The 24,113-nt window shown below is 42.4% G+C and overlaps 1 protein-coding gene across 1 annotated transcript in view; it reads left to right on the top strand.

The window, feature by feature from the left end:
- LOC124777185 (loricrin-like) overlaps positions 1 to 20,913 on the top strand; it is a 32,437-nt gene extending 11,524 nt beyond the window's left edge. Inside the window, exon 2 of the mRNA XM_047252535.1 lies at positions 19,671 to 20,913. Within this exon, the coding sequence (XP_047108491.1) occupies positions 19,671 to 20,913 (1,243 nt within the window). The remainder of the gene's footprint in view (positions 1 to 19,670) is intronic.
- Positions 20,914 to 24,113: the final 3,200 nt, after the last annotated feature.

The following is a 24,113-nucleotide window of genomic DNA, read 5'->3' as shown; positions in this document are numbered from 1 at the left end:
AGAGATTCTGGTACAGACGTAGAGATTCTGGTACAGACGTAGAGATTCTGGTACAGACGTAGAGATTCTGGTACAGACGTAGAGATTCTGGTACAGACGTAGAGATTCTGGTACAGACGTAGAGATTCTGGTACAGACGTAGAGATTCTGGTACAGACGTAGAGATTCTGGTACAGACGTAGAGATTCTGGTACAGACGTAGAGATTCTGGTACAGACGTAGAGATTCTGGTACAGACGTAGAGATTCTGGTACAGACGTAGAGATTCTGGTACAGACGTAGAGATTCTGGTACAGACGTAGAGATTCTGGTACAGACGTAGAGATTCTGGTACAGACGTAGAGATTCTGGTACAGACGTAGAGATTCTGGTACAGACGTAGAGATTCTGGTACAGACGTAGAGATTCTGGTACAGACGTAGAGATTCTGGTACAGACGTAGAGATTCTGGTACAGACGTAGAGATTCTGGTACAGACGTAGAGATTCTGGTACAGACGTAGAGATTCTGGTACAGACGTAGAGATTCTGGTACAGACGTAGAGATTCTGGTACAGACGTAGAGATTCTGGTACAGACGTAGAGATTCTGGTACAGACGTAGAGATTCTGGTACAGACGTAGAGATTCTGGTACAGACGTAGAGATTCTGGTACAGACGTAGAGATTCTGGTACAGACGTAGAGATTCTGGTACAGACGTAGAGATTCTGGTACAGACGTAGAGATTCTGGTACAGACGTAGAGATTCTGGTACAGACGTAGAGATTCTGGTACAGACGTAGAGATTCTGGTACAGACGTAGAGATTCTGGTACAGACGTAGAGATTCTGGTACAGACGTAGAGATTCTGGTACAGACGTAGAGATTCTGGTACAGACGTAGAGATTCTGGTACAGACGTAGAGATTCTGGTACAGACGTAGAGATTCTGGTACAGACGTAGAGATTCTGGTACAGACGTAGAGATTCTGGTACAGACGTAGAGATTCTGGTACAGACGTAGAGATTCTGGTACAGACGTAGAGATTCTGGTACAGACGTAGAGATTCTGGTACAGACGTAGAGATTCTGGTACAGACGTAGAGATTCTGGTACAGACGTAGAGATTCTGGTACAGACGTAGAGATTCTGGTACAGACGTAGAGATTCTGGTACAGACGTAGAGATTCTGGTACAGACGTAGAGATTCTGGTACAGACGTAGAGATTCTGGTACAGACGTAGAGATTCTGGTACAGACGTAGAGATTCTGGTACAGACGTAGAGATTCTGGTACAGACGTAGAGATTCTGGTACAGACGTAGAGATTCTGGTACAGACGTAGAGATTCTGGTACAGACGTAGAGATTCTGGTACAGACGTAGAGATTCTGGTACAGACGTAGAGATTCTGGTACAGCGTTGTTAGAGAGGCCATCGAAATTCGCACCAATTACCTCATAAACCGTGACTGTGGCTATAATCTTAGCAAGGCTTGGGAACCAGCGACTGGGTTAATATCGAGTAAATCGAGCGAACGTATAGTTGTGACGACCACGGCGGAGAGAGCCATCACACCGACGTCATCTCAGACGCCGTCGCAATCTGTTCCACCGCGCGACCGTGGCGCGGGGCGCGGACGGCGGTGGGAGCGCGCCGCGGGCGGAGGGTATTTAAATCGGCCTCCACCGCGACCGAACCCAGTTCCCTCTGAGCAGCCATAGCGGACGGATCTCCGTGCCAGCACGTTCAGCTCAGTCCGTCAGTTCACCTGATTGATGATGGCGACATGTGCGATAGCCGAAATATTGTGCCCGTTGGACACTGTAGACCGGCAGTACACCCGTGGATGTTTTGATTATCAAATGATAATTCATTCAGATGGTGAAGCACAACCTCAAGCCACACTGTCCATACTATCAACTTCAGTTTCACTGAAAGGGTAAGACCTACAACTGTAACAAACAAGCTGCAACCAATCGTATCTAAACGATCTTCCTGCAACACCATGAAGTCTTTCCTAAAATCTTCGATGACTGGATTACCGTCACCATAGAACGACAGTCAGTTTCCCACTTTACTCCGTTGGTAGTGTAATATCGGTGGAGTATAATGCATGTAGCAGGGGTGGCAAAGGTTACAGAACTCAGTATTTAGGAATAAAGTGTTAATGAGTTTTAACCACTGTCGATATAAAAATAAATTTTATTTACGTAATAAACGAAACTTATTGAGTTTTTGCATAGTGAACAGCGCCAAGTCTGATTAAAGTCAAGTAATGACAACTATTCCCATGATTTTTCAATCCCAGAAGGTAACACAGTACATGACAATGCTAAATACAGTAAGAAAGTCATCTAAGAAACAATCTGTCATTGAATATGGATTCATGGAACTATAACGTTTCCCCCCAGATTTTACTGCCATTTAGGGACCCTTGCTAACCGAGGGAGGATACTGCACATCTTGGCAAACTCGGTTGGGCTTGGGAATTTGGGTAGCCGGTACAAACTACCAAATACTCATGAAGCCATAGGAAAACGAGCTCCTCTCGCCATGGATGCATGACTCCTGCTTCTTTGGGTTCCAAGCTGAATTGAATACAGTGTTCACGTCGCTATCTGAAGACTGAATTTGCTTAATCTCGTTACTCGGTTGCGCTTGAGTATCTGAACTGGCAGTGAACATTATCCCACAGCAGTGAAGCCACAGGAAAACGGGATACCATGACACTTGTAATTCGGTATTATTTGTGGTTAGTTTTTGATTTCTGTTCAGTGAAGTCAGTTTTGGAGTCGAATAACAGACCAGTATTCTCTATTTTACGGCAGACGTCTGTGGCTACTGAAGATACGTGGTGATTCGTTGCACTGACGATATCTTGTACCAGTCTTTCTCTACTAGAGCCCAGCTGACGTTCATTATCTGTAAAATTTGCTGCAATTCAACCAATTTGATGACGCACATACACGGCATCATTTGCAGAATTTGCCAGTTCTGCCAGTGTCCTGAAAGTCATGATACATTCCAATATCATTCCTTCTGTTTGGTGTGTGCTGCTCGTATAATCAGGGGATCTGGCTGCCAGTTTCGTTACTTCCTAAGCACCACCTAACGTCACGTGTAGCGTAGTTTCGGAATAACCCAGTCACAGGGTGTTATGTAGACTCCTGAAACACATCCATTAACATCCGTCAATTGTGCAACTGTGGTTGTTGCGTGTGAGCTGTATCTGCACATATCGGTCAACAGATTAGAACGGGTAACTCATGCGACTTGGGGAGTTTCCATTGGAAATAATGATATTGCTCGAGGTTTCAAGCTGAATGAGAAACAGATTGAAAATACTGGTAGCGTACTGGGCGTCCCTCTGCAGCAGGGACATACTACGTAATTGTGATAATTTTTGTTTAGTATCACAGGTGAACTGCTCAGTTGTTTTAAAGCAGAACAGATTCCTTGATGGCAAAACAAAGTAGAGAAGTAAAATTCATTGCAACACTAGATTATTTAGTTCACTGAGAACAATTGCAAAAGGACGTTCTTGCACTTACGCAACCTTAGACACAAATCACTTAAACAGGAAAGGTCATTTTAGCAGGAGAGGTACTAAATTATCTTGTGAGGAAACAACACGGTAGTGTATAGAAGCAAAATAAGCTTTCTTGTGACAGTTTAATCTCGGATATTGGAGGGAACTCTTTCTGTAAAAGCTGCTCAACTAATTCTCTTCTATTTGATGAATTTGATGTTACCAGTGTAGTTTGCAGTCTTCATAAATGCCATGGAACACGCTGTTACCAACTCTCTGAAGTGCTGGTTGAGTGAAATTACTATGGATTTTGTGACTTCGTCTAAACTGTAAGAAGTTTGGCAGCAAGCGAGTTAATAGCAAACCAGTTAGTCTTTGACTCAGTGAAGTGTTCTTCGTGATGGTGTTCGACAGATAATTTGTTCCAATGCTGGTATCACCTGCAAACATAACAAATTTTAACTCTACTCCAGTTACAGCTGCCGTCAGACAACTAGCATAAATCTGAGACAATGGACCCAGGTCAAAAGGTACTTCCCTCTGTCCTTAATTCGTCGATACTACTAATAATAATCTGGTTCATGACGCCCAGTACCAGTTTCATGTTGCGTAGTGAAGGGCTTCCAGGAGCAACGAACGATTGGTTTCGAGTATTCCGTAGAAGTATTAAATTCATGTATAATTCGAGAAAAGCAATTCTTATTTTTAAATTAAGAGATGTAATCTTCAAGCGGCAGCTATTATTTAGGAACAAAGTGATGATCATAATTTGAGCTATGCTGCCTCAAGATAAAAGCATATTATTAATTTACTAGCCAAGAATGAGAGCACTTCGCGACTACCAACCAACTTCACACAATTTCTAACGTTTATGAAATTTACTCACGTAGCCCACACCAGAAAAGATGAAACGACAAAATTTTATCACTTCCTACATATTCCCTTTCCATGAAGGAAAAGGACCACACATAGCATAACTACTAAGTTTATTACTTTCCAACTACAAAATGTATTAACATTTTGCAGACAATACCCACACATACCACTGGATATATCGACGAAATTATCACTGCGCCATACGGATGACGAGATAGGACATCATAAATAATAATACGTAAAAAAAAAAACCTTGACGGTTCAACGGTTTGGTAATAGAATTTAGTGTGTGTGTGTGTGTGTGTGTGTGTGTGTGTGTGTGTGTTAGTAAAAGTTTAAAATTAAGAGCACGCCCTCCCTCCTCGCCCTCACACACACACACACACACACACACACACACACACACACACACACACTCTCTCTCTGTTTTCATTGCCACCACTAACGTCTGTATGAATTTTTGCTTCATGCAGTGTGTATTAAAATATGAACAGACAACCAGACTAAAAAAGCATAAGATTTCATAATTCTTCATATTCAATTACTTTTTAATAATCTGCATCGATGTTCATTTACATCTTTCAGTGTAGGTAATGGAATCGCAAATGATGTGCTTTGAATATGCCTGTTTATATGCATAAAGATAGATCGTTGTTACTTTATTCAGAAAATCTTCAGAATTTAATTACGGAATTTATGGTTATAGACCTTAATATCAGTTTTGTCATTCGAACTGCTTCTGTGAACCGGCCAGTGTGGCCGTGCGGTTCTAGGCTCTTCAGTTTGGAACCGCGCGACCGCTACGGTCGTAGGTTCGAATCCTGCCTCGGGCATGGATGTGTGTGATGCCCCTAGGTTAGTTAGGTTCAAGTAGTTCGAAGTTCTAGGAGACTGATGACCTCAAAATTAAGTCCCATAGTGCTCAGAGCCATTTTAACCATTTTTGTCTCTGTGAAAGGTGACAAACATTTACCATTACTGAAATTCTTACATTAGTGTTAGGTGCTGCAAGAAATGTAAAAATGTCAGTTTTATAAAACTGTCTACTACTCACAACCTGTTGACCTTCAGTCAGATAATGCAATGTCTCATTTAATGTCTGATAGATATGTAATAATGTTCAAAATTGTCACCAACTTCATGTTTAAAATAAAATTGTTGCTTACCACTCAAGTAATTTACAGTTACCATTTACATTGCTTGCATTGTAATTGAAGAATATTTACCTGCTACTTTCGCTTTTGCCTGAGATTGTTAACCAGCTGTGGTAGTTACCAGCTGTTACTTGTTACCTTTCAGGATGTACCATTATTATGATTATTGTAAGTCAGATTATCGGATAATCTTTTAACAGAACTTAGTAGACTAGTGACTGAGATGCGGTTGTCAGTTGTATGTGTAACATTCAGATCATTCAGACCTAGCTTAATATATGCACAACAACTTCAACAAGCAGTAAGATGATACCAATCTCCCACCACCACACAGGTCCATTTCATGCTTGGCAGCCCATTATGATGCATATTCAATGATACTGATGCACTGTCCAGTCCATGGAACTGTGAAGAAGTGAAGTCACTCAACTGGAATGCGCATCAACCAGTTTTCTCCCTATATACAGATACTGAACATAATCATATAATTGGATTTGTAACTGTAGTTGTAACAAATATTACACAAAGTAAATTTTGGAATAAAAATTTAAACTATAATGAATTCGAATGCCAGCAAACGACGTTATATCCATGGGCAAACGTTATACTAGGTCATAGCATTTGTGTGTGTCATTGGCAGATTTGAAAACAGTTGAGTAAGACTTCATTCTGCATATTTGTTAAAAGAGGATTACTTCTGATTCACGTGTAATACAATATGGTCATGTAGTGAAATAACGGAATCTTCATCCTAGTTTTAAACTGCTCTTTAGTTAATATTCAATACCGAGTATTTTGTTCCGCGTATGTGGGATCACATTTGAATTGATTTGCCATTTGTGCCAAGTCTTCCGCAACATGGTGCACACTGTCAATGTATTTCTAAGTAATGATCCATAACTTAAGGCTGAAGCGACGAGTCTGTTTCCATTATGTTTTCGAGTTCCCATACGCTCAGGAAGTAAGGTATACCTCTCCCATGTTCCTTTCATAGATCGCGAATGACATAGTAGTCTAAATCAGGCACTATCACAACAAATACAGCCTATAATAGATACGTTCTATGTTCACGAAACACTAGGAAAAATGTGGACCCACATATGACAAAAGGTAATCAAACTTGTTCAATGGTAGATAATCTGTTGACAAAGATGGTGCACCTATAGTTGAGAAAGTATTACTGAGCTTGTAAATATGATTATCATCTTACAAATAATTTATTTCGATAAACTTAATTTTCTGTGTTAGTGATAAAGAAACACAAAAAGTTCAGGAAAATGTACTCTGTGGCATGTATAACCTATATGTACTGACCGTTAAAATTTTTACCTCGTTACATTTAGTTGCTATCCGAACAATATGTATCACCATGAAAATATATTGCTCTACAAAATGTGCTTCAACTGGTAAATCAGTTATAAAATCTCTCGTCGTTCTATAGTTGTAAGAAATCGTTGCACAGAAATAAAAATCACCTGTCCAAAACGATAGATGTATCTAATTTAATATTCTAAACAAAGATTGCCACTCTTCGACAGAACAATGTAAATTATGTTACGACAATCATTTTTATGCCATCACTAGAACAATCATAATACGTGTTTTCTTAAATTACATCTGAAATGAAAACAATTATATCTCAAGTAGCTTTTACTTACAGCTAAGATATAACCTGCATGTAGCTACAGTTATCTGAACATAGAAATTTGGAGTTGGTAAATACACTAACATTATAGAGAATTCTTCCATGCTATATTCTGTTTTCAGAAATAACATTTATGTAATACTCACATTTTTATATTAGCGCATCAAAAGGAGAGGCACTGTAATTAAATTTGACAAAGCTTGTGAGTAATATCTAAGTAATTATTGCCTAACCTTTAATAGAATGGTATCTCTTGCCTCAGCGTCAAATAGTCCTTGACCATCTTTAAAAAGAGCGTAAGATGGTTGACTGCTACAAAGCTCTTAGCCAAGTCCAGCTTTCCTTTCACTTACTTCTGTTCACTTTCCTGTCGGCCTCCCTTGGCCAACTCTTGTTCTTTTCGACCCCGACGGTATTAGGTTGCGAGGCCTGAGGGTGTCTTTCATTTTCATTCTCTGATGCTACCTTCGTTGGAGTATGAGGGCTTCCTGAGGAAGGGAAGCCTTCACTCTGGTGGACCCGTCTTTGTCTCATGGGTCTGCATTCCTCAAACTGCGAATTATGTGTTGACCAGTGACGTGCCCGTGTAAGAATCTTCGTACTTCTACTGAAGCCTGAAAACCAGTCTCTAAGCCAATGGCTGAAGAAGAGATGGTGAGTTCGGTACAGGTCACAACCGGTGTGCGACAATCCTTGACATCAGAAGTGAAAGTAGGAGGAGAGGAGGAAATAAGCTCTTCACATAACGATTTAACTTCACCGAAAACATATAAATCACGTTAAACGGGAACAGACGGAGCTCAGATGACATCAAAGGAAGAACAGTGGATCCTCGTTTACCGAGCACCTCCCACAACGCGGAACTGGCACAACGAGCGAAAAACAAATTGTAAAAATATCGAGCGATGTTCCGTATAACGAGTGACGTCGATTTAGTGTGACGTCACTTTCATTTTTGGCAGCGGCATTTGAACAATATCTTCAGTACGTACTGCAGCCTGGCTTCAGCGCTCTTTCTCCTATCATCTTCGTGCAGCTTGTGATCACACGTCTTTCTAAACTTGCGTCCACACAGTGTGTGTGCAAGTTTTTGTAACGTTTCTAGAAATGCCCCTGACGGTTAAGCCGCAGAGCGTTGCTGATTCAGCGCTGACATACAATCATTCTAAATCAACTATAAGCACTATCCCCAAGTCCATGAACAAAATACACTCTTCAAACGGAGTGAAAAGAGTATCTGAACAACTGTTTCGTATTCCGGATGATGTCGAAAGGTTGCTCCTTAAACGAATAAGTGAATAGCAATTGCAAGGCGACATCACACAAATAGTCATCTGTGACGAGAAGAGAATGAAACCCGCCGACCTCGCTAACAGGACGCCAGGATCACCAGCGGCTGTGGTGGTTCTAGAAGTGTAACAAGAATGCCATCCATCGTTGTGAGGCACTGCGGAACAGACGGCTCAGACTCAAAGGCAACAGAAATTAATCGGCACCTTCAATATGGTCGACGATTTTGAGGCCTACTTTCTATAACAGGTTTCTGTGACGAGACGGATCTGATATGAAGGTATTCTTCGGCATGTTTTTCTGTAACAGCAGAGGAGAGTACATGGCCCAGTCACAAGCCAATGAAAGACGGTCTCTCAGTGCTATGCCGTGCCAATACAAACGCAATCGCAAAATTAAACTGCTGATCATTTACACTTCTTGAAGGCGTGTGCATTTGGTGAATGCCAAAGACTAGAAGAGCACGTTAAATGTGACGTAGAGTACCAGCAACGCTTGGACGACGTGTGATCTTTCTTGCGACTGGATCAACAAAGTGTTCGGTCCTTCGGTATAATATTTGCTTGAAATAAATCTGCCGCTCCAGGTCTTCGTTGTTACGATGAACGCTCCTGGCCATTCTCGAGATATAGGCCACCTCCTTGAATTCAAATTCTGCCTCCCAGCACATCTGTTACTCCAGCATATGGACAAGCAGATTATTGCTACCTTCAAGAAAATCTATACTAACGGACACGACGACCATTGCTTTCAGCTGACAAATGTCTCACAGAATTCTCAATGACACTTAAACATCGTTGCCTGCATCAAGATGATAGAAAACCCATGGGAAGGGCTTGGAACAAGCTCAGGCCAGAGTCCGTTGTTGAACGTGACTGAGGCATTTGATTGAATACCTTTGGATCCTGTAGTGAAGAAGATAGTGCCTTTGGCCAAGAGAATGGGACTGAAAGTGAATAACAATTACGTTCATCAGCTTGTGGAAGATCACTGCCAAGAGATGATAGCTGAAGGACTTATGGACTTGCAGTGCGTTTCACAGCAGTAAGTTGTGGAGAAGAATTCTTCAGAGATGGTTGCGGCAACAGCAGGGCTCCAGTCTTGTGGCGCATCAACAGAAGCTGAAAAAATGGGAATCGGTTGCATCGTACATTGGAAAATCACCACCTCAATAACGCAGTGGTAACGCGCGCTACAAATTAGACGATAATGCTGTGTCGCAAATGGGCAATGTGTTGAAGCGTCGTCAGAAACATATGACTGTAGAAAGCATCCTAGTAAAAAAAATTAGGTATCGTGAATAATATTTTTCTTCGAGTAAATGACGTGAATAACACGGTAGTTCCAGTACTAATTCTGCTTGGAACGCAGTAACGCATTTTACATATTTGTATCAGAAAAATTGTTTCACTTGTGTTTCGCACTATGAGTGAGACTCTGGAAAGAGTTTTACGCTCACTATGTGAGGTTCCACTTTAAGTGGGAAAACTGGAAACGAGAAACCTATGTTGGTGCCATTGCTACACGGACATTCCAATAGAGAAGCACAGAACTCCAGCGAAACAATGACGTGACGCTTATGCCAAGTGAAGCAAGTCGGACGGAGGAGGCTGCTGTTTCATTGTGTACCGGATTGAGGTCAAATAGGAACTGAACCAAAGTAATTTTCTTGGTCCCAGACGGGAAGGAAAACTGAAGTGACTATACATACACAGCGTAGTAATGAAGCATCATTGAACCTAGCTCAGGTACCATTGTACTTCTAAACACTCTTCAGCACACAGCCTCGTATTCCAGATCTGAGGTTCGCCTGCATCCTGCTGCTGCTGCTGCTGCTACTACTACTACTACTATTACTACTGGGAGAAGTGTTGTTTCTCCCTGAAGGAGGCCATTCTGCATCTTCAGTAACAGGAAGATAAGTTCACCCAAATTTAACATGTGATTAAAATATCTTCATCTGCAGTCTCCCACTTCGCAGAAAGACATAAGCTGCACGCTGCTTATAGGCCAAAATCGTCCCAGAAAAGCGTGAAGACTGTGCACACCAGAAGCTGTACCTGCCAAGCAGCACGCTTCTTCCACTCATATACCTTCCTCGCCTTCACTAAAATGTCTATCAGCATTTAAAGAGCCATGGCACGAAGGGATGAAGAGCAGTTCGCCAGTGCTTTTGACTATATGCTATGACCATACGCTGTGGATACCGTTTAACACTCCTACAACGTAGTACATCGCAGCAAAGCGTAGTATCCCAACGAGTACCAGCCTGAATGCGGTATTAAATACCAGGGGACTATGACGTCCCTTCAGTGTGGAAGCAGGCAGCTTAGAACACTGCGCAAGATGACAGCAATAGCCTAGAACCTCAAACCTGGAAATCGCTAACCGATGTTTCATGGGCAAGAATGCGAGTTGTTGTCGAGTGGTTCTTGTGTGTACATTGCATAAGAGGTTCGAAGAACGGAAATGTAATATCTAACTTGGCACGACATGATTATATAAAAATCATTCTGGAGGAAGACAGGAGCACCAGAGAAGTGCAGTGTATGAAGGTGCTTGGTAGTCTCCTGTCAAACAAAAAACGTGTAGGTTCTCTAAATTGGACAACATTTACATAAGACTACCTGCAATCTGATCTGAGATACCATACAGTGAAGACTCTTACAAAGATAGTGATGTCTTGATAATTCCCATTAATCTGTCTTCAGTGTGATCTCAGCCACAGTTACCACTGGTGTGGTGTGTGTGGTATGACACCGTGACCAGGAGGGCGGTAAACACGTCAGCCCAGGAAGCATTATTGAGAAACGTGACACTGTTGCAATTCAATTCAGATATGCTTCAAATGGTATTTAATTGTGCGCCTTCCGTGCAAGACTAGTAATGTTCCTTTGTTCACTAGCTCTGGTGGTTGCAAATAAAAAGTATGAAGTAAATTAGTATTTGTGATTTGAGCAATAATTTCTGCCCTTGATTATCAAAAATACTGCTGCAGAGAAGCTATTGGAGACTGGCTGATGTAACGTATTTTATATTAATATGCAGGCAGTACAATTACGATCTAAAGTAACAATATTTTTGTATGTAATATGCTTATTGAAATAAATGCACTAAAAAAGTAATCGGCTCATTGGGAGCTATCCTACAACAAATAACTCAATGACTTTAGTATTAAGTGTACCAAAAGAAACTGCTGTGTCACTATTTTGGTCATTCACTTACTTAATTAAAAATGAAACAGCAGTTAATTGATCTAAACTAAAGTTCACTGCTGATAAATGTATTTAATACAAACTAAATTTGTTGCAGAATAACAGCAGTGATATGTTGAAATTCGTTTTACTACTCTGCAACTAGCTTTTTGTGATTGTTTTACAACAAAACATCTTCATGCAAGCTGTGCTGCATAATTTTAAGGTAATTTAAGTATACGTAAATACATTCTAGTAGATAAGATATTTCACATATTAATTTGTGGTTACTGTCATTGACTTACAATAAGATACAGCTAGTGGAATATATGTCACGTCCTTACTACATTATAATGTTCACTCCATCTTCTTAATTCATTAAAACTGTGACGCAATCTGAACGTCATCGTCTGTATTGCTTTTTTTAGTAATAACACAGCAGTGGAACGACTCACTGTGATCGACAAGCATGTAAGAAGAGAGCTCTAATTACGTTACTAATTACGTATTTGCATGGAAGTGTACTGAGAATACCTCTGCATTTTTTTAAGGAAAGCCCATTTCTCTGTTGTATTTTGTGGTTAAGGGTGTCGTATTGTCCTTCACTGTTTCCAACTACTGGAGGCAATGTGACCGAACATCAGTTCCTTAGCACCCTACATACTAGGTGTTTGACAATTCCTACTACAGGCTTGGAGTGGAGACACACATCTGGAAAAGTACTGAGTTTTGTACCAGAAATTTTATCTTCCTTGGTTGCTTCACAACCACTAGCTGCCTGCGATGGGAATCGTGAAACACCCTGTATTCGTTAATGGCTGGATGACCAGCAAATGTTTTGTGTAGGTTATTGAGGCCCAGTAATTTGATTGCTGTTATACGTCGTTTGGAAGTCACCATTCTGTAGCGTTCATAATCACTTGAAATTATTACATGAAACAATGCAAAATTAAACGTATAATTCCATAGTTTGCAATTGATAGTAGGGTCCTTTGGAGGCTGTTAATTTATTTACCATGAGAATAAGCTTCTCAACAAATAGCTTTGTGGACGCATTAAGTCTCATTTAGGAGGAATGTAACTGGTGGTGCGAAAGAAGCTTCGCTAGTCAGATGCTTTCCCTCAGTATTTCTTAATGGATATTAACAGCCAATACTAGAAACACATTACTCTGTGACGCCCTACATTATTGTCTGTTGATATTTTATTCTACAAATATTACTGCTGCCTATAACACGGCTGCCATTGTCTCCCTTAATAGTTCAGGGATGACGTTATTGATTAAGAACGTGAATGAGGAATTTGCTTTATTGGAATGCTTATAGTATTATGAATGTTTATGAACAAAGCAGTGTATTATGCAGATATTCGTTTGTAAGATGCCTTTATTATCATGTAAACAACAAAGAAATTTGTTAAGAGCTACTATTGCATGTGCATATGTCATCACCATGCTATTTTCATCACAAACGTGTCAATACAGTGATACTAACATGTTTCTGCAAATCCTCTTTGAAAATTACGTAGCTCATCATGCTCCTAGAAATGCACCGAAAACCCCTGATTGTTTCAGGAACTCGATCTGCCATGCATAAAGGTGCTGAAAAGTTCTTAATACTTCACAAATGCGTTACTGTGTTAAATATTTTACTTAAAACATAATATTAAACCTTACCTAAATTTTTCTCACTCTCCTCCATGCTTTTTGAAGTTGCCAAGTGCTCTCACTCTCGGATACTGGATGAGTAAACTTCCGGTATTTACGCTCTTTCAGTTACACTGCCTCGACAAGTTTTTACTGTAATACTTGCCTTATTCTGTTGAACTCTTACAACAAGACAAGACCTGTTAGTGAATAGGTAAAGGCATTTCAATTTCTACATTCGTTGAATAATCAGGGAAAATATTGAAAATCAAACTTTTGTCGCCCCTGGAAGCCATTAGTCAGGAACATGGAGCTGGTATCGCGCTCTGGGACAGTCGGTTAGTCGTATAGATCTGTAAGTTGGAGACTGAACATTCAATTTAATGTCAGTTACTGGAGTAGTTAATTGAGTGAACAATTGTTGTAACAACAATGCTTGCCTCCATAAGAAAACCGTAAAATTTAATTTATAATGTCATATTGTAGCAAGACTTCGACACATTGAGTCTGCATATTCATGTTCCTTGCATGTTTTTATTACACTACTTACTGGCTGCAATTTTTCCCCTTTCAAACGTACGTATGTATTCAGGTATCCCTCTTCAGTGAACTTGTTTCTTAGCTATTATACCATCAGCGGGAAAAATGTTGCATTTAAGACTTGCAAAAAATGGGGAACCAGCAGCGTCAGTCCTAATTCTGCTCTCCCCACCAATTTCGGCATGCGAACGTGTTCCTCCTTTTATAATAAACAACTTAAGAAATCGTTTTACGCAGCCACTCCTAACTACGTCTTCATACTTACCTACACTGGAAAACTAAAACGTGTTGCTGTAGGGAATGTGGGAAAATTCAGAAGTCTGCCCCCCTTCCCTGCTTCATCCTGCATTCACCAGTGTTCCTGTCCAGCACTGTACCAAAGATGTTCAACAGCTCTTCCCCCTAAAATACGAGGACTTCATAAATCTCTTCGTTTACCTTGACTCACAGCTATATATTACCATGGCTTGGATCAATGTTCTACAAAACTGATTCTAAATCTCCAGACACACCTGGAATGAAGGAGTTACGTTAGGATGTAGGACTGTTTTTCTGCCTGAATCCTAGCGTTGATATCTACTTCATATGATAAGCTCCCTCTGATAACCGCTATCGGGTGTTAAATTTACACACACTCCCAGGACTTGTTCCCCACCTGCAGCACTGTATTTGTCCATCGTCTTAATCCTCCCGAAGCGTGCTCTGCATGTCGGGACAGCCTTCGTCCCCACCCATGAGATTTCTTGTTGATTTTTCGTCAGGGCGCGTATGACCGTGATGTCGAGCGCCCCCGCAACCCAACTCATCATCCTCCCTTGACCACCGGTTTCGGGCACTTTACCATTGTCTCTGGGTGTAGTTTCTTTGGTTGTTAATCAAAACGCTTTCGGCCCCACGTTAGAAACCTCCCACCACTAACATTTCGATTAATAATAGCATCCGTCGCTGAAGACTTCCGACCGAAGAGGCCATCCACATTCTCCCAGCGGCATTGTCGAAGAGGGCGGGGCAGTGGGGAGAGGTTCAGGGCACTATCTGTCCCTGAAAGCGGAACAATCCGCAGTGACTAACGGCACGAGGATGCAGAAGGCAATGGAAACCACTGCATGAAAGACGCATTACGTGTCTCCACAGGACAAGTGGCTTGTAACTGAAAGTGAATTGGAAGACAGAGCAGAGATTATTACTGTGAACAGCTCATTAATACAGATGTCTTTATTGGAACCTGCAGCAGACCACACCGACAACGGAAGTTCAGGTACACATGCGGACGTCGCAAGCTGAAGATGGAGTTACAGGAAGTGTACGAGGATATTGCAAGGGCAGTGTAGTATGTAAAGGGACATGAACATCTACTAATTTGTAAGACACGTGGGTCTGGAATGCAGTCACAAGGGAAGGAGTAAAAGACAAAGGTTGCAGGAGATTAAGGGTTTGGGACAGGGAATGAGACAGGAGAAAACGTAACTGAATTCTTTAATAAATATCAGCTGGTAATAGCGAATTCTCCGTTTAAAAATAACAAGACGAGGAGGAACACTTCGAAACGGTCAGGTAATAATAGATTATTTCAGTGTCTGACAATGATGTCACCTGACGATAGATTGTGATCCGTCTCTATATCTGCTCTTAGGTTCGCCTTACAATGTAGTAGTGATGAAGGATAGACAGGAATTAGAGATTAGTCAGGAAGAATCGCTACGCAAAAAAGTGGGATACGGAAGTGATATGAAATACGTTTGAATTTCTTTAAGGCTATAGATACGACAGTAAGGAATAGCTCAGTAGGTGATGCAGTTGAACAGGAATGGACGTCTCTAAAATGGGCAATCACAGAACTTGGGACGAAAAACGTAGGTACAAAGATGGTAACTGCAAAGAAACCATGGGTTGCAGAAATACTTCAGTTGATCAATGAAAGAAGGAATTAGAAAAAATGTAAACGGAAATTCAGAATTACAAAAATAAGTCGCTAATCTAAGACGAAATGGTCCCATGAAAAATGGGAAGGAATCTAAAACTAATGATGAAATTAAAAGAAAGGTACAAAGGGAATGCCATTCTAAAATGCAGGGGAGAGAGCGGATAGAAATTAACGGGAACGCTGAATGGATCTAAGAGGGGAGGTTTGTCTGACGCGGTGTAAAACGAACAGGTGTGATTTAGAAGAGAAGGAATCCACTGTAAGAATCAAAATTTAACCTTTCCAGAACATCAGATCACATGAGGCAGAACGGATGGATTATAATCCACTAGAATTCATGAAATCATTGGCAGAATTGCCAACAAAGCTAATTATACGTAGGTGTACAGAATGAGAGTCTGGAGACATACCATCTGACAATGGTAAAAGTATCGTCCACACAATTCCGAAGACTGTGCGATGATTCTCCTATTTCTCAGCTCTTGCAATCAGCTTAAGAGCTCATGCAGCCAAGGTGCTGATAAAAGTAATGTATATAAGGACCGAGGAGGACATCAAAAGCTGATAGGCACGGGCAGGAAGGGCAAGAGAACACTACTGCTATGAACCATAGGCCTTAATAAGAGAGAATTTCGGAGAAGGTACATTTGGAGTGTAAGCAGCATTGAATGCTGGTGAAGTATGGACTGTGGGAGGAGGAAGAGGTTGGTACTGGAGAGGAATTAATGGTGGCCCACATCATACCAGTAAGAAGAATGACGACTCAAAAAAAGGGTACGCGCTCTCATCCTATCTGCCGGAATTTGCTTTCGGCTCGTGCTCCAGCGCCTTAACATCGTGGTCCCTGTCATGTTTCTGATGGAAGTGAACACTTTGCGGACTTGGCTTCGTACTGTGCCCAGTGTTCATCTCGGACTTCACATCCCAAGGACACTACACCCGAATCGATCTGTCGTTGTTGGTTTCTAGATCCTGACACGCAGCTCAGTGGTGGTCTTATAACCATTTGTGTACAATAAGTTACTGACCCCTGCTCGGCGCATGCCGTCCTCATTGGCACGACTCATTGGCGGTATTGGTTTCCGGAACACTGCTCAATATTAACAGCGCAGCTCTTCACGCTGTATCACGCCAACCGCTACGTCCGGCGCCACAGGCTTCTTAAATGCCATATGCTCTGAACTTGTGTGTCCTTTATAGCCTCTGTGCGCCGCACAGTCAGTCCCTTAGAGCAACGGATCCAAGAAAGCTTCCCCTTGCTAGCTTCTGAGGGAGCCACTGTGATCATTTGGGTTCCTGGTTACATCAGTCTGACGCAAGACGAGGCTGCACTCCTCCTCCCCCAGTCGGCTAGTTCTTCTATTATTTTCTTTGATCTACATGTTGCCGTCCGTCAGCAGCTGGTGTCACGTTCGCATCACCTCATGGGGACAAGCTCCAGGGATCTAAACCACTCGCACAAGCTTGGACTACCTCCTCCCTGCCTTTTCCCGAAGGAGCATCATTTTGGCTACGTTGCGTATTGTGCAATATCTCCTTAGCCACCGCCATCTGTGGCGATTGACCACACCATCGTGCTCATTGTCAGCCATTGACGGGATCTGACTGCTCTTATTTTAACCACTTACGTTCTAGTTGGAGTTACTGGCCGTTTTAGCGAACAATGCGGGGGATTTCGACAGAGCTGTAATATTTATTCGCCATAGCAACATGACGAGACATTTCATATCTGGTTTGGAACCTCCGCTGTCTGTACACCTTTGTCACCTTTCCCGAAGTAGTAGTGTTTATTTTAACACTCTCATTCCGTCGATCAGGCTTAAGTGTAGTCTCTTTGCACTTCATTGTCTTATTAGTGCTCTAAGGTTCTTACCTGGAGGCTTACGACCTCGGCTTTTGCGCCCTAAAGCAACAGAAATGTGAACACGAACGCAGGCTACTGGGAGACTTTCTCCTGCGCCTGCATGGGACCTGTGACAGTAATCGAAGCCAAGTTGGCAGCATTGAATCACGTGCATCTTCCCATGCTTAAGATCTGCCTTGATAGCTACGTCATCTTTCAAAAGTACAGTTACACCTGTCTTGGGGCCAGAACCGTGCTACAGTGGTTTGAGCAGCATTAATAGTGAACTCATAAAGATGTCTGGTGGTCAAATTCGCTTGACGTAAGTCCTATGGAACCCACCTCTGTCGATGTTGGACGCAATCACCGTGTCACAGATCAGCGGTCCGCGGTCTGTTAATTACACGAATTACACGCACTGTCCGTAGACATCCGGTGTTACATAAGACTGTACGATCCCCGACACGCAGAAGGAAATCGGTATTTAGTTCCACAGATGGACAAACAAGCTACGTATTCGGCTCATCGGCGTAAATGAGCAATAAGGGATAATGAATATATCTATAGTAACATCTGCAGGTAGTAATATGCAAGCAAGTGATAACAAAAGTGACCAGTGTGTCTACAAAAATTAGTATACACATTCCCGTGTTTTTAAAATAAACTACCAATTTTCAATAATGTCAGAAAGTAATAAACGTAAATGATACCATGAACCAGAATATAAACGAAGCCGCAATGCTATAATAAACGTAATCCGCCAGTTATTTGTAAAGGAAACACTACACAAACATCTAAGAACATGACATCAAACTAAAGGAAAATGTCAAATGCCATTATATTTTAATAAAACCATCAACCCCAAAATTATAGATCACAATAAAAAGAGTAGGGCGTAAAATTGTTTTAAACAGTTAAAAAATGACATAATATTTTAAACCAGATCTTCAAATAGCTCAAAGAAATGTTTCTTTGAAGTCCAGCGGCCCATCTGTTAGGTACGGTTTTTAATACCGGAATTTTGTTGATAAACGTAAAAAGTTTCAATGATTCCATTGAGTTCCTTATTTAGAGGACAGTAAATATTCCTTAAAATTAAATGAATCGGTAAATTTGGTTTATCTAGGCTAAGATCACGTAAAAAATATAGCGTGGGAGTCACAGTTCACTGTCCTGTAAAAGTTTCATGTCAGTGGCTACAGTGGTTCCTGAAATATAGGAAAGCCAAGCCACTAAATTTAACATTGTCAGGATAGATCATTCCATCTCCCCTTAACTTCAGTAAAGCCTTTGGTGGCAAAAAACTGCAATGTTCGACAGACATTATCATTAATAATAAGACGGGTTTTTAATCTTCATGTGCTTCAATTAAGATTACTTCGATATTAGTTTCAGGTAGATCTTAAGCTGTGACGTTTCACAGCAACATTCAAATCGACAATCAAACGTTCAATATTAGCCCTATGGATGGACTAATGGACTAATTTAAAGTACTTTCAACATATTCCTTAAATTTATATTTTGTTTTAATGGATAGTGACACCCGTAAACTCTCGGACTTGAATTTTTAAATTACATCGTATTTTTTTATATTCCACGTTTAGTTCCGTAGGGCGCCATTGAGGAGCATATTTCAGTGGCCATGGAACGTGTCAGCACATGAAATTACAATAGAAAAGTAAGAACAGATAAAATACTGTACATAATTCTTAAAACTGCAAGGTATAAGTTTACGCACATGCAATCAACAATGTAACAGAGGAATTAGCTTAATTTATCAACAGACTTCTACACCGACATGACCCATGAGGAAACTTTCCAGTTCACGTTTGCAAGCACCGAATTACTAACACCTTTGAATTCCTGTGGTAACTTATTGAATATGGGTGCAACAAGATTCACACACATTTCTGCAAATGAGTCAAGAAAATATGTTATAAATGCAGAAAGGATTTCTACCTAATGTTAACTGAGTGAAAGATGCTAAATCTTAAGAATGTGCTGATACTGTTAACAAGGAATGACATAAAAGAACATATATGGGTTCATAGATGCAGCAGCGTGTGTAGATTTGGCGGCGGCGTGTGTAGGTTTGGCGGCGGCGTGTGTAGGTTTGGCGGCGGCGTGTGTAGGTTTGGCGGCGGCGTGTGTAGGTTTGGCGGCGGCGTGTGTAGGTTTGGCGGCGGCGTGTGTAGGTTTGGCGGCGGCGTGTGTAGGTTTGGCGGCGGCGTGTGTAGGTTTGGCGGCGGCGTGTGTAGGTTTGGCGGCGGCGTGTGTAGGTTTGGCGGCAGCGTGTGTAGGTTTGGCGGCGGCGTGTGTAGGTTTGGCGGCGGCGTGTGTAGGTTTGGCGGCGGCGTGTGTAGGTTTGGCGGCGGCGTGTGTAGGTTTGGCGGCGGCGTGTGTAGGTTTGGCGGCGGCGTGTGTAGGTTTGGCGGCGGCGTGTGTAGGTTTGGCGGCGGCGTGTGTAGGTTTGGCGGCGGCGTGTGTAGGTTTGGCGGCGGCGTGTGTAGGTTTGGCGGCGGCGTGTGTAGGTTTGGCGGCGGCGTGTGTAGGTTTGGCGGCGGCGTGTGTAGGTTTGGCGGCGGCGTGTGTAGGTTTGGCGGCGGCGTGTGTAGGTTTGGCGGCGGCGTGTGTAGGTTTGGCGGCGGCGTGTGTAGGTTTGGCGGCGGCGTGTGTAGGTTTGGCGGCGGCGTGTGTAGGTTTGGCGGCGGCGTGTGTAGGTTTGGCGGCGGCGTGTGTAGGTTTGGCGGCGGCGTGTGTAGGTTTGGCGGCGGCGTGTGTAGGTTTGGCGGCGGCGTGTGTAGGTTTGGCGGCGGCGTGTGTAGGTTTGGCGGCGGCGTGTGTAGGTTTGGCGGCGGCGTGTGTAGGTTTGGCGGCGGCGTGTGTAGGTTTGGCGGCGGCGTGTGTAGGTTTGGCGGCGGCGTGTGTAGGTTTGGCGGCGGCGTGTGTAGGTTTGGCGGCGGCGTGTGTAGGTTTGGCGGCGGCGTGTGTAGGTTTGGCGGCGGCGTGTGTAGGTTTGGCGGCGGCGTGTGTAGGTTTGGCGGCGGCGTGTGTAGGTTTGGCGGCGGCGTGTGTAGGTTTGGCGGCGGCGTGTGTAGGTTTGGCGGCGGCGTGTGTAGGTTTGGCGGCGGCGTGTGTAGGTTTGGCGGCGGCGTGTGTAGGTTTGGCGGCGGCGTGTGTAGGTTTGGCGGCGGCGTGTGTAGGTTTGGCGGCGGCGTGTGTAGGTTTGGCGGCGGCGTGTGTAGGTTTGGCGGCGGCGTGTGTAGGTTTCAAACAGGTGGTAGTAACATATAAAAAATTCGCAATATAATCTGCATCATAGCTAATTGTAGACAAGTGTCTTAGATCATTCCAAAATAATGGATTTGCTCACATACACATTCTAACGATTGGTAAATCTGCTCTGTATTAGGTGTGTCCGCTTCTGACAGCAGTAGTGGCATGACACAATGGGACATGCTATACACGACATCGCTATTAAGTTGAGACCATGATTCCATATTTTTCCTGCAGATCTGCTTGCAAGTCTTAGAGATGGTTGGTGGATGCTGACATGAACCAACATGCTCTGTAGGATTCAAACTACGAGAGCAAGCAAGCCACGCCATACTTCAAATATCTACTGTTTACAAGAAATCAACTGCTCTTTCTCTATGAGGTCGATCAGTATCGTCCATTGATTGGGCCTGCACCACCATTCAGAAACAGTACACAAGGACCTAAGATCTCGTCGCGATTCCTGACAGCAGATAAGCATTGCCTATTCACCCACACTTTCATGAAGAGATGTTCATGTGGTAAACATAATTGCTTCTGAAAACACTAGGAATCCTTCTGGTTACATCTTTTTCCACGATTATTTGGTCCGAAATCTTGTTCCACGTTCCCTTCAGATACCAATGCGTTGAGAATCACTGTCCAGACCAAATCAGAATACACATCTGAAAAGAAAATTTGCCCACTCTTCGACTGTCCTGATGGCATGTTGACGACTCCACTCTAAGCGTTCTCCGACAACAAAGGCCTGTCGGCCGAAATATTTTGTGCTCCCTCTGGCTCCATGCATGTCCAGTGGATGCTGCAAGTTCAGATGCCAGTTATGGTGCAGTACTAAGGCGCTACTGTCGATGGCTTACGTCAAAGTCAGTCGTCATCCTGATACCACACGTGGACAGACCTGCTATGGTTTTTGGGACGCAGTTTCTCTAAACTGTCGCTACATAGAGAAACAGAATGATTACATTAAGCCTTCCTGTCGCATCAGTCAGCGACTGTCCTGCTTCTCTTTTCGCTACAGGCCTCAACCACAGTGTGTCTGGTAGGCGTCTTCTCTGTGCCATACTGCACCATCTGTGACTGTACACAGCGACTGTGGATGTGAGACCATCCGGCACACACTACCCGGTTTGATAAGTGCCCTGATGTTGGCACTCCGATACACTGACAACCACGCCAGTGCTATGTTTCGTGCAGAACACGATCGTATAGAAGACTAGTTCACGACATAATCGTAGAAACTGAGAACATACACAAATGGTAAAACACGGGTTCGTCCCTCAATTTGGGACACCAGTGTAGATGAACAAAAAGACACAGATACAGATATGAGCGATGTCTGAATATCGAGAACCATGAGCATGGTTATGAAATTCAACCCACTTACTCCCCAAACCGCCTGTTCGAGGCAAAAATACTGATTTTCATTCACCTCCGACGTATGTTATATTTTGGAGGTGTATCTTCAAATTTCGAAACGTACTTTCCCTGTCGAACAAATACTTGCTTTACAGACTATTCTCATCGCAAAAACTGCAGGATTAAGCATTCGAACAAGATTTTGAATGTGGGCTGCCCACAAGTTTGCTGCCTACCGTAGCATGTATAAAGTTGAACAGTTCAGTCTCACATCATATTCCCATTGCGGATAATTAGGTATTTCTGTTCTGAAACAGCGCCAGTGTTGTACACAACATCCTTTGCTACCAAGCCAGTATTATCGGCAAACAAATATTTTGCAGTGATTTGTAGTACTAGAGGGCATGCCGTTCATGTAAATTAGGAACATGTTGGGCGCCACCACCAATCCTTGATGATCTTCCATTAATTGTGCCCCCACTTGGACCTGACATGGCCTTTCTCAGTACTGTGTATGACATTTTTTGTCTGCTCTTAATGTAAGAGGTGAACCAGTAGGGATCTACTCAGCATATTCTATACTGGTGCATTTGACTGCAAATTATGTGAAATGATCAGCTACCCTTCCATACCCAGCCTTTTCAACAAATTCAGCAAAAAAGGCTGGCCTACAGATAGGTCTAAAATTGTCTACCTTATCCCTTTCCCATTTCATAAAGCGGTTTTACAGCCTTAACTGTTGAGAAAACTGACCATTCATAGAGATGAAATTACAAAAATGAGTACAGGACAGTACTGAAATTCCATTTGCTTTTTATTGTCATCTATAGTGTTTAATACACTAAAGTACTTGAGTTCTACTTGCATTGGGACTTAGGAGATCAATGACCTCTTACATGTTCTGATGGAAGTAATGCTAGTCCTCTGACAGGTGAAGCACTATTAGGTGTATATATGAGAGATTTAAGCTACACGACAATTTCTAAAAATAAATCACATAAACACCATTCCATTATTAGTGTTGATTTGTAGAGTGTATGACTCTGACGAGATAAAACCGAATACTGCATGAACTGATCATTTTCGCCATTGACACAATGTCAGCCTAACGATTTATCTGCTAAACTTCTTACAGATATAATATATGCAGGACAATGGAGTGGATAATTTAAAGCTATGTGTCATAGCGATCAGCTTAGCTTTAGGAAAGGCGAGCGTAGCATAAAATAGTGTACTGTCCAAAATAGTAAGGAAGTAGGGGTAAGCTGTAGGCTGAGATGGGTGATAGCACTTATTCACGATGTATAAGATCAAATAAGAGCGTGTAAGCGATTGATGTATTCTTCACCCTTGCTGATCAATCTGTATGCTGAGGGACCGGTAATGGAGACAAAAATTAACGGTTGGGAGGTCGGATCATCAATAACGAGATTCGCGGACGGTGATTCTATTGGGTGAATGTGAGAGGGAAGTACATCGCTTGCTGAATGGAGTGAAGATCTCAAGAGGCATAGAATACAGATTGAGACTAAATCGAGGAAAGATGAAACTAATGAGAAGTACGAAGGAAATGAGGAGAGCAAGAAAGCTAAGATCTAGAATGATGGTCAGAGGGTAGATAGTTACCGAATTCAAATACCTAGACCTAGAAATAAACGATACGTGTGCTGTGTGGAAGACATAAAGAGCAAACTAACTCAGAAGAGAGATTTAAAAACAAACAAATTGCACCCACCTTGAAACGTATTCACACCAATTCGTTCTTCTATATTGCTGTCTGAATGGGAGAGATCTCCTGCAGATAGCAAAAACGTTAGATCAGAGTTATTTATTTGTAATTAAATATCAGTCTAGTGAAG

This window comes from Schistocerca piceifrons, chromosome 1 (genome assembly GCF_021461385.2).
Source record: "Schistocerca piceifrons isolate TAMUIC-IGC-003096 chromosome 1, iqSchPice1.1, whole genome shotgun sequence".
In the NCBI taxonomy this organism is placed as follows: domain Eukaryota; kingdom Metazoa; phylum Arthropoda; class Insecta; order Orthoptera; family Acrididae; genus Schistocerca; species Schistocerca piceifrons.
The sequence above is the reverse complement of the archived record's forward strand: the minus strand, read 5'-3'. Positions and strand labels throughout refer to the sequence as shown.